At 56.6% G+C, this 11,242-nt stretch overlaps 1 protein-coding gene across 1 annotated transcript in view; it reads right to left on the bottom strand.

Annotated features, from left to right (window-relative positions):
- Window positions 1-7,552: 7,552 nt before the first annotated feature.
- The window catches only part of PBX4 (PBX homeobox 4), a gene marked incomplete at its 5' end in the record, with an annotated part of 8,760 nt that continues 5,070 nt past the window's right edge, over window positions 7,553-11,242 (bottom strand). Inside the window, 3 exons of the mRNA XM_032271243.1 lie at window positions 7,553-7,944; window positions 9,368-9,474; window positions 10,497-10,653. Coding sequence (XP_032127134.1) covers window positions 7,852-7,944; window positions 9,368-9,474; window positions 10,497-10,653 — 357 coding nt within the window. The remainder of the gene's footprint in view (window positions 7,945-9,367; window positions 9,475-10,496; window positions 10,654-11,242) is intronic.

Here is an 11,242-nt window from a genome sequence, read left to right as displayed (position 1 = left end):
ATCCTTTCCCCTGTAGTCAGGAGCATGACTCCTTCCTTCCCATCTTTCCTAGCCATCTTCTTGTCACCTGATCAGCGACACTGTCACCCTTAGGACAGCCACATAGGCAGTTGCACTCGGAAAGATCACAAGGCCGGACACGCCAGACCCTCGGGGCATGTGGACGCTGTCGCCACTTGTCACAGCCGCACAGGCAGACAGATGCACCCTCAACCCAGAGAAAGGCCCATGCTTCAGGCTCAGGCAGCGGTGCGTGGGGCCGCGTGCACCTGCGCATACCTGTGCACACCTGTGTGCACCTGTGCCCAGCGCCCCCTTGACCCACCCATCATCACCCCACACATCGGGACACACTTGACCCCCAGACTCCCGGCCGGCCCGAATCAGGGCCAATCTCAACCCTCCCATGACCCTCCACAGTTCAGCCCCGCCAGACACAGAGCAGCACCGCCCACTCTTGGGGCCCTGGGGAGTGAGTCGGCCCTAGGGTTGGGGACTGGCAGGAGGCCTCAAGGTCTCAGCCGCTTTTCCAGGGAAGTCCTGAATCCCTTCCTGCTGACTCAGCCCTGGGGGCCGGCTAGGCCAGGCGCTGCCAAACCTCAGGTATGTCCTTGAAGGCTGCCTGGCGGGGCCTCTGAGGCGGGGGCGGGCCTCCCACTCGGGACTCAGTCCTTCCCCGGGCCCCAGCCTCCCCCCTTGCCCCAGATGGAGCTGGCGCTTTAACCGTGGTGCTCAGGGCGTGGGGCCAGCATGGTGGAGCCTGAGGCTGGTTGCTCCCACTCCAGTCCCTCCAGTTGAGGGTTGGTGGAGGAATAAGCTCCCAGCTGAGCCAGAGTATCCCAGCCTGACTGCAGCCTCACAAAGACGACACTGTCTGGTGGGATGTGGCCTGGCCGCCCGTCCTGGGGCCCGGCACAGGGACCCATGCACACACAGTGGGTACACACATGCGCCATGTGATGGCTGCATGCAGACCTGTGGATGCGGATGTGCATCAGGCAGAAACTCGCCCCAGGACTAGCCCCCACAGAACTCCAGTCAGGAGGGGGAGGCAGCACTGGCCACAGATACCCCAGCCTGCAGGGTAAAGGCTGGCCCAGACTGAAGGCCAGGGGCTGCGAAAACTCAAAGGAGGACCCAGGGAAGGCTTTCTGGAAGAGAGAGCATTTTGACTTGGGCTTTGAAGGGTGAGTAGGAGTTTGCCAAAGCGAACTCAGATGTCCAGAAGTCTTGAATGCTGGTTTTGGAGTTTGCCTTTTGTCTGTGAGGATGTTGAGCAGGGGAGGGAGACAGACAAACTCCACTTCACTACTTTCTTTTCAGGACCCAGGCTCTGCCCTCAGGGAGCTTCCAGTCAGATGGGGGAGGCAGCACCAACTCAGCCAGGAGGGATAGAAGATACCTCAGCTTTGTGAAACCCCTGTCATGCGTTGGGTTGGATCCTGGCAACCCATAGGGCAAATTCTATTATGATTCCCATTTTACAGCTAAGAAAACTGAGGCTGAGAGAGGGACATACCTTGCTCAGGGGCCCACAGGGAGGCAGAGCTGTTCACCCGCAGCCCTGGTCGCTGACCTGCAATTGTGGCTGCCAACCTGGTCCCAGGCTGACTCGAAAGTTTGTTTGCCGGCCAGAACGGTGCAGCTCAAAGAAGGCTGCGTTGGCAGAAGTTGCATCTTTGCACCTGGAGTCCTGGCCAGGCCGGGAGGCCCCTCCTCCCGGGACACACAAGATTCCCCTGGGACTTTTCAGTGAGATCGTCCCCTGTCCCTTGTTTTCTGGCTGCTGAGTGGCTTTCACGGGGTAGGGGCTTCTGGGCAGAGGGATGTCGGAGTGAGGGCCTGGGGGTGCTTCACCAGGCCTTCTGGGAGGCCTGGGTCCCCGGCCTCGGCCCCGCCTGCCATCTGGCCCAGCTGAACACAAAGCTGGACATGGCCGACCCAACGGAATCTGGGTTGTGGTCGGGCCGCGGCTGAAGAAGCCCATGGAAAAACACGCAGTCCACGGGGCCAGGCCCAGCTTACGTTTCACCAGGCAGGAGTGGCCTGCCCGGCGCCCAGAGCCGAAGAATGTCCGTTCTCTAACCCTTTGGAAGTTTTCTGACCGGGAATCCAGCAGCTGGGCGGGGCCATGTCAGTCCCCTCTGGTTAGGGTGTGACTTACCTCCTGCTGTGTCCTTGAATAATCAGGCCTCTTGGCGTGGCCCTCTGGCCCAGCCCCTGGCCAGCTGCTGCTGAAGAGGGGACTGAGATGGCACCACCCAGCTGCTGAAGACCCCTTGTCAGCTTGCATACCCCTGATGATGGAGAGCTAACTCCCTTCCAGCTGTCATGCCAGGCAGCCGGAAGCCTGTAACTGGGCTGATTTCCTATGTGAAGTTCTGGCTTCCTTGGCCACAAAGAGGGGACATCAGTGCAGCCTGGGCACTCCCTCCTTTCTCTGGGTTCCCACCTCTTCCTGGATCTCCAGATGTCCCGTCAGGCTCCTAGGATTCAGCATGTCCTAAATGGACCCAAGTATCTCATCCCAAAACGTGTTCCTCACCCTGTAGCCATGTCTCAGGGCGATCCATCTGTCTGTCTAAGCTGCAGGCAGGGCAGGTGGCCCACGCATCCATTGAGCGCCTACTGGATGCTGAAGCACCTCACTTGCATCTCCTCACTGACCTCTCCCGGTGAGGCTGGTCCCATTAGTGCCCTACTTTGCGGGGTGGCCGGGGGGAACAGAAGCTCAGGGGGTTTCTTTCACGTCCTGAAGATGTGGTGGCAAATTGAAGTAGATGCCAGTTCCCGGCTGGCTCCCAGACAAGGGCCTGAGAAACCTCGTTTGTCAGGCTGGGACGACACCTGGTGGCCAAAGGGAGAGCTGCAGCCTGGGCCACGGCAGGGGGGCGGGCCTCAATGTCCCTGGCTTAAGGCTGGCTTGGGTTCCTCCCCGGCTCACACGCCCTCCATGGCTCTCGTAGTGTCCTCAGTGGGCACAGGGGTGCTACATGAGCCCCTCCTGGGTCATTACAGAGACTTCTGACTACAAAACCCAGCCTCTTGGGTCAGACCTAAGCCCTCTCCTGACTCAACCTCACAGCCTCAGTTTCCCCAGCTGGGGACTAAACCAAATGGCCTCTGCTCTTCAGGAATTGGTGACTGCAAGGCTGGCATGCATTAGGTGCTCTATAACTGCAATCGTCACCCTCAGTAACACACAGGAGAGGGGCAAGGACTTGAGCTGGGGTGTCCCAGGCAGCCTCAGTCCCGTTCCCTCAGCAATTGCTACCCATCCCCTCAGGACAAGGCATCCAAATCAGGGTCTCAATTTCCTCCCTAGAGTGTGGGGGCCTCCAAACTTTCTTGAGGGTCCTAGCGTGTGGTCTTGAAATGCCCGCTGAAGTCCTACGAGAACAGAAATGTTTACTAGGGAGTGGGTATAGGGCCTTGCCAAGCACTGAGGAAGGCGCCCTTGAAAACTTCGATTTTTTTTTTTTTTTTTTTTTTTTTTGAGACAGGCTGGAGTGCAGTGGCGCAATCTTGGCTCATTGCAACCTCCACCTGCCAGGTTCAAGTGATTCTCCTGCCTCAGCCTCTTGAGTAGCTGGGATTACAGATGGGAACCACCACGCCCAGCTATTTTTTGGTATTTTTTAGTAGAGATGGGGTTTCACCAAGATGGCCAGGCTGGTCTCAAACTCCTGACCTCAACTGATTTGCCCACCTTGGCCTCCCAAAGTGCTAGGATTACAGGCGTGAGCCACCTTGCCCTGCCAAAACTTCCATCTTGAAACTATATGAGTCAATTCTAAATCTTTCGGGAAATAAAAAAATTATATATATATATATATATAAACATATGAGGAAGGCCTTGGAACTCTGTGTAGGGGGCATTGTAACTGCATATGGGGGCCTGGAAGCTGCCACGGCGCACCTCACCTGGCACGCCTCTGTGACCGACCTGGGTTTGGGGCCCTCTATGTCTCCCCATGCATGGTCCAGGGGATCTGGAAATGTCTACTTGGGTTTGGGTACGGACAGTCTGAATTCCCATGTGGGGGAGGTTCTCGAAACTCCTCCTTTCTTTTCCTTCTTTTTTTTTTTTGTTTTTGGTTTGAGACAGGGTTTTGCTCTATCAACCAGGCTGGAGTGCATTGGTGCGATCTCAGCTCACTGCAACCTCCACCTCCCGGGTTCAAGCGATTTTCCTGTTTCAGCCTCCCAAGTAGCTGGGATTACAGGTGCCAAACACCATGCCTGGCTAATTTTTGTATTGTTAGTAAAGATGAGGTTTCACCATGTTGGCCAGGCTGGTCTCGAACTCCTGACCTCAAGTGATCCTCCTGCCTTGGTCTCCCAAAGTGCTGGGATTACAGGTGTGAGCTACCGCGCCCAGCACTGAACTCCTATTTTCAAGGCCCCATACTTCTTGGCGGCCCTGGGAGGGTGTGTGGTTGTGCCCATTTTTTGAGGTTGCAGGGGAACCTGAAAGGGTTTTGGACCTAAGCCTCACTGGCCCAGGGCCTGGGGAAGGGGTCTAGGGATCAGGGATAGCAGCCAATCCTGCCCCCAGGGCTAGAACCCCAGTTTCTGACCCTCCCTCTGTCCCAGGTGTCCCTGATGGCTTCCCTTGAGGTGGAGAAGGCTCAGAGCCAGAGCAGGGTGTTAGAGTGGAAGGGGGTGGGGGGGGAGGAAAGGGGGCGGGGCCAGAACACTAGTGGGGCGTGGCCGTATGCGGGGCGGGGCCAGAGTCAGGGTCTAGAAGCAAAGGGACAGGGCCAAGGTCCCACAGAAGGCCGGGACGGTGAAGGGTGGATTCCTGGTGGCCCGAGGCCGCGTGCCCACACAGTGGTCGTCAGGTTCTTCCTTTCTCCCAGGAGAGATCGCAAAAGTAAACCGGACTCTGCTGCTAACTTCGACCTGGGACCCACGTGGGGTGACTGAGGCCAGAGACCCCCTCCCCACACACACCACGCCTCTCGTCATGCCTCACCCCTCCCCGGGACCCGCTTCTGTCCAAAAAAACCCCCATGGGCCGCAGCCCCGTCCCTCAGGCCACATGGCCCAGCCTCTCCCCCGTTCCAGTTGAGGTTGCAGCCAGCGGAGATTGCGGTACTCACTACAGCCTGGGCAACAGGAGTGAAACTCCGTCTCAAAAAAAAAATTTTTTTTTAAAGGGCAAGTTTTAAGTTATGTATATTTTGCCACAATTTAAAAGAAAAAAGAAAAAAAAGGTCTCTCTTGGAAACTGGCCCTGAATCGACCACCCTACTTTTGCATGTGTTTCTGATAACTTCTGTCGGGAATGCAGCTCACGAGAGCAGGGCCATGTTCTCCGTCTGTGAGCCTTGGGCTGCACGGGGCCATGAGGCAGGCAGACTGGATGTGACAACAGAACTTAGGGTGGGGACAGGGGTTGCTTTCATCTCCTGGCTGCAGATGATAAAGCCCAGCAACAGGCTGGGCACAGTTCATGCCTGTAATCCCAGCACTTTGGGAGGCCTAGGCAGACAGATCACGAGGTCAGGAGTTCGAGACCAGCATGACCAACATGGTGAAACCCTATCTCTACTAAAAATATTTTAAAAATTAGCCAGGCATGGTGCTGCGCGCCTGTAATCCCAGCTACTCCAGAGGCTGAGGCAGGAGAATCACTAGAACCCAGGAGGTGGGGGTTGCAGTGAGCAGAGATTGCATCACTGCACTTCAGCCTGGGAGACAGTGAGACTGCCTCAAAAAAAAAAAAAAAAAAAAAGCCCAGCCACGCGCCACCATGGGGAGGGAACCCCATGCCAGGGCTGTCTTGGTTATGAGCAGGGGACAGGCAGAGGGGCCACCACCCCTCACTCCACGTCTCTACTCCCTGGATGCTCCTTTCACCCAGTCACCTTGGGCCCCGCAACGCCCCAGGCTGAACAGAGCCCAGGGCCCTGGTTCTCGGGGGACCCAGCACCCAAACAGGAATTGGGGGATGCCAAGCTCCAAGCCGTGCACAGCAGTGGGCCAACAGGATCTCAGACACACCGTGTAGGAAAAGCATTTGGGAAGTTTAACGTCTTTAATGACATTTCAACTGAAAACAGAAAGCAACAGCAAAACAGCAAAAAGAGCAAAACCCCGAAAAGGTGCAAAACTAATTCCCAGTAAAACTCTGAGCTCCGAACATATAAGTAAATACATATATTTGAGACAGAGTCTCACTCTGTCACCCAGGCTGGAGCGCAGTGGCGCAATCTCAGCTCACTGCACCCTCAACATCCCAGGTTCAAGCGAATTTCCCGCCTCAGCCTCTTGAGTAGCTGGGACTACAGGCATGTGCCACCATCATCAGCTAATTAAAAAAAATTTTGGTGGGGCTAGGTATGGTGGCTCAGCCTATAATCTCAGCACTTTGGGAGGCCAAGGCAGGCGGATCACTTGAGCAGATCACTTGAGCTCAAGAGTTCGAGACTAGCCTGGCTAACATGGCAAAACTCTGTCTCTACCAAAAATACAAAAAATTAGCTGGCTAGGGTGGCAGATGCCTGTAATCCCAGCTACTCAGGAGGCTGAGGTGGGAGAATTGTTTGAACCAGGGAGGCAGAGGTTGTGGTGAGCCGAGATCGTGCATGGGTGACAGAGCAAGACTCTGTCTCAAAAAAAAAAAAAAAAAAAAAGAGCTGGGCGCGGTGGCTCACGCCTGTAATCCCAGCACTTTGGGAGGCTGAGGCGGGTGGATCACGAGGTTAAGAGATCGAGACCATCCTGGTCAACATGGTGAAACCCCGTCTCTACTAAAATTACAAAAAATTAGCTGGGCATGGTGGCGTGTGCCTGTAATCCCAGCTACTCAGGAGGCTGAGGCAGGAGAATTGCCTGAACCCAGGAGGCGGAGGTTGCGGTGAGCCGAGATCGCGCCATTGCACTCCAGCCTGGGTAACAAGAGCGAAACTCCGTCTCAAAAAAAAAAAAAAAAAAATTCTGTGGCTGGGCATGGTGGCTCACGCTTGTAATCCCAGCACTTTAAGAGACCAAGGCGGGCGGATCACGAGGTCAGGAGATGGAGACCATTCTGGCTAACACGGTGAAACCCCATCTCTACTAAAAATAGAAAATTAGCTGGGCATGGTGGCAGGCGCCTGTAGTCTCCACTACTCGGGAGGAGGCTGAGGCAGGAGAATCGCTTGAACTCGGGAGATGGAGGTTGCAGTGAGCCGAGATCATGCCACTGTACTCCAGCCTGAGTAACAGAGCAAGACTTTGACTTCTGACTCAAAAAAAAAAAATTCTGAGAGCAGAATTTTTTTTGTAGAGACAAGGTCTCACTATGTTTCCCAAACTGGTCTTGAATGCCTGGGCTCAAGCAATCCTTCCGCCTCAGCCTCCCAAAGTGCTGAGATTACAGGCGTGAGCCACTATGCCCGGCCAGGACATTTTAAAACCAGAACAGAATGAGATGATCCCACAGAAGATAGTGTCAGGAGTTGGTGCCTGAGCAGTGCAGATGAGTGGCAGAATCACAGCACACATGACACCACAGCTGTGACCGGTGTCAATTACCACCCAAAACAAATCTGGTGAACAGACATCGGAATGAAAATAAGTCAAAAATTTTAATGGGAAAATCTGTGCCAAGTCCTAGAACAGACAATTCATACCATTACCATAAAATTACTATCAAAAAAACGAACTGAGGTGGGAGAATGAGTGGCTTTTCAGGCCATCTCGAGTCCCAGCAGACACAAGTGCCGGCGCCACGGGCCAGCTGAGGAGCAGGGACTCATCTGCGTTTTCTGAGGTCATTAGCGGCACGTGGACTAACCACGCGAGGGCCGGCCACGCGCAGCAGCTCAGGCGGCGGCGCTCTTTCTTGCTTATCCCCAAAACTTAATTAGCCGCGTTGGAGTTGATGCCGCCAGGGTCTCCAGCAGGTGGCGCAGTTGCAGGTAGGGGGGTGGCCCCCTGCCAGCTACCCTGGGCCTGAAACGACAGCATCAGAGGGGGCAGCCATGAGACTGGCGACTTTCCAGCCCACGGGCCGCAAGCGGAGGCTCCAGGGGTCCCTGGGAAGGTTTGGAACAGGTCCTCAAGATGACCTTCAAGTCAGGTGAGGAGGGGAGGGACGGAGGAGCCAGCCCTGGATCACAGATGGGCTTGCCACCTGAAATGGGACATGGACCAGCTTCCCCCGCAGGAAAACTGGCCTCTAGCGGCCTCCCTGGGGCTTCAGCAAAGGACTAACCAGCACTGGGTGCAGCAGGGGCTCCTGCCCAGCGAGGGGCAGGGAGGCAAGGTCAGGCCTGGAGCCCATGGCAACGCCCGGTGCATCATCGAGACTCGGTGGGAGGAAAGGGCTCTGGAACCTAGCCCAACACTGACCCGGCTGCGCGGCAAGGAGGGCAGGAGGCATCCGCTTGTCTTGAGGGATGGGGGCTCTGTCTGGCACAGAGATGGTGTCAGGCCCAAGGGCTCTAGGACATTTGTCCACAGGACCCACCCCCATATGGTGGGCACGGTACAGGCTAAGGAAGTGGCTGGGACTGCTCTGCCCTGGGGTGTATGCAGAGCTGCTGGCGCATAGTCAGGTCCCAGGGGTGCGAAGGGCAAGGTGAGGTCCCTCACCTGTATCCCTGGCTGGGGGGGCTGCATGGTGATGGGGGTAGCTGCCACAGCAGGGCAGCGTGGGATATGCACTTCCCAGGACCAGGTGGGACCCCATAGATGGCACAGGGGGCATCTGTTCTCTGAGCCCCTGGGAGGGAGTGGTGAGTCAGGAGTGGGCACCTGGCTCTGCAGGGTCCTGGCACACTCTGCACAGCCTCACGCCTGTGCTGGGCACGTCACATCGGGGCCTCCGCAGTGTCTTCAGGACGGTCCCCACTCACAGCCTCCCCTGTGACCACCAAGGGAGAGGGGGAGCCCGCAGGGCCTGGGGTGGGGGTAAGGGTGGGTGTCAGCTGCCCCAGACCCCTGGCTCCTTTCCTTCTCAGGCGCCAAAATGAATCCTCGCTGTGGCCAACCAGGGCGCCCTCAGCTCCGCATCAGAGCAGCAGGAGAGGAGGTGCGGGCGCAAGACCTGCCTTCCTGGCCAAGAGGTGGCACTGAGGGCACCAGGTTTGAACCCAAGGGAAAGCTCCTGTCTCTCCTCTGGCCTCTGCTCACTGCCTGCCCCTCCGTCTCGAGGGAAGGACGTATTTCCTCCCACACTTCCCCAGGAGGTGTCCTTCCCCTCCACAGCCCACTGTTCCCAGCAGCTGTCGTGGTGACAGGTGGAGGTGGCCGCGCAGCATGGCCTGTGTGGCTGCTGGGACACACGTGTGGCTGCTGAGGGGTGGCTGACAAGATGGCCTTTTCTGAGGACCTGCCACCCACCTGGGTGCTGCGGGACGGTGCCCAGACTCACCTGGGACTGCAGGCAGCATCCGCCAGGAGGAGGCTGGAGAGAGGCCAGTGTCCGCAGGGTGAGGAAAGCGTCTCCAGCGCTGGGCAGTGGGAAGGGTCCAGACGAGCCTGGAAGAGGTGGGAGCCGGGGTGGGCAGACTCACGGCGCTTCCGCAGGTGGGACTTGCCCAGCCCCTCGGCCCGCAGGAGGCTGTGAATGTGGCTCCCCGCTCCTCCTCAGCATCTGGCCTCTGCTTCTCAGCCCCGCACCCCAGGGAGGCCAGCGGGGCCCTCCCTACCACACCACTAATGTCCCTTCACGTCTTGCCTTTTTTTTTTTTGAGATAGTGTCTCGCTCTGTCGCCCAGGCTGGAGTGCAGTGGTGTAATCTCTGCTCACTGCCACCTCTGTCTCCTGGGCTCAAGTGACTCTCCTGCCTCAGCCTCCCAAGTAGTTGGGACTACAAGTACCTGCCACCATGCCTGGGTAATGTTTTTTGTATTTTCAGTAGAGACAGGGTTTCATCATGTTGGCCAGGCTGGTTTCAAACTCCTGACCTCCAGTGATCCACTCATGAGCCACCGCGCCCGGCCCTTTCATGCCTTTTCTTACCGGTATCGCCATTATGCCTCCAAAGCACAGGCACCACCTGCGGGTATCTGTTGGGTGGGATCATGGCCAAGAGGAACAGAACTTTCACAGTTGAAACAGGAAAGAGCTGGTGGGCGCGGTGGCTCACACCTGTAATCCCAACCCTTTGGGAGGCCGAGGCGAGCAGATCACGAGGTCAGGAGTTCAAAACCAGCCTGGCCAACATAGTGAAACCCCGTCTCTACTAAAAATACAAAAATTATCCAGGTGTGGTGGTGCGCACCTGCAGTCCCAGCTACTCGGGAGGCTGAGGCAGGAGAATCGCTTCAACCTGGGAGGCGGAGGTTGTGGTGAGCTGAGATCACACTATTGTACTCCAGCCTGGGCAACAAGCACAAAACTCCATCTCAGAAAAAAAAAAAAAGAAAAGAAACAGAAGAAAGAGTTACACAAAGTTGACCACTGGGGGAAGGGCGGTACAGTCCCACCGCAACCTCCTTAGTGCAGCTCAGTGGCTGTCCACGCGAGCAGACGACTGTCCCTGGGTCAGCCTCACTCACCGGAGCTGGGTGTTGACAGGCAGCTGGTGTGGTTCCCTGGGACCCCAACTTCGTTGGTATCTACAGCCGTTTTACCCGTGTAAATGATAAACTCTTCCTGAAACTTCCCCATGTTCTTTTTATACCGGATTCTTTTGTTGCCGAACCAGTTAGAGACCTGTGGACACACAGGAGTCATGGGAGGAGCTGAGCTGATGACTTCTGAGACACGATGCAGTCTGTGGGTTCCCCTGGGGTGTCCACTGCTCCCACTGCACGGGAAGACAACACTGCACCCTGGGCTGTTAAGAGACCGGGACTGAGAAGGTGGGGCCCTCTGGACTCAGGGAGATGTCCACGTGGGCTGAGGACACCCTGGAGCCAGTGTGTCTTAGAACCTGGACCTAGGACGGGGCTGGAAGGAAAACAAGAACGCCTGAGATGGGCCCAGGGGGACAGTGCCTCTGGCTGTCCAGCAGGTTACATTCCGTGTTCTCTTCAGGAAAAGTGAGAGCCAGGGAGACTTGGGGACCCAGTGACTGCAATCAAATCCCAGACTTACCAAATGAAAACAAGGTGAATTCTGGCCGGGCGCGGTGGCTCACGCCTGTAATCCCAGCACTTTGGGCGGCCAAGGCGGGCGGACCATGTGAGGTCGGGAGCTCAAGACCAGCCTGACCAACATGGAGAAACCCCGTCCCTACTAAAAATACAAAAAGTTAGCCGGGCATTGTGGCGGATGCCTGTAATCCCAGCTACTCAGGAGG

The sequence above is a fragment of the Sapajus apella genome, unplaced genomic scaffold, assembly GCF_009761245.1.
Source record: "Sapajus apella isolate SASKATOON/1434 unplaced genomic scaffold, GSC_monkey_1.0 scaffold227, whole genome shotgun sequence".
Classification (NCBI taxonomy): domain Eukaryota; kingdom Metazoa; phylum Chordata; class Mammalia; order Primates; family Cebidae; genus Sapajus; species Sapajus apella.
Note: the sequence above shows the minus strand (reverse complement) of the source record. Positions and strands in the feature narration are given on the sequence as shown.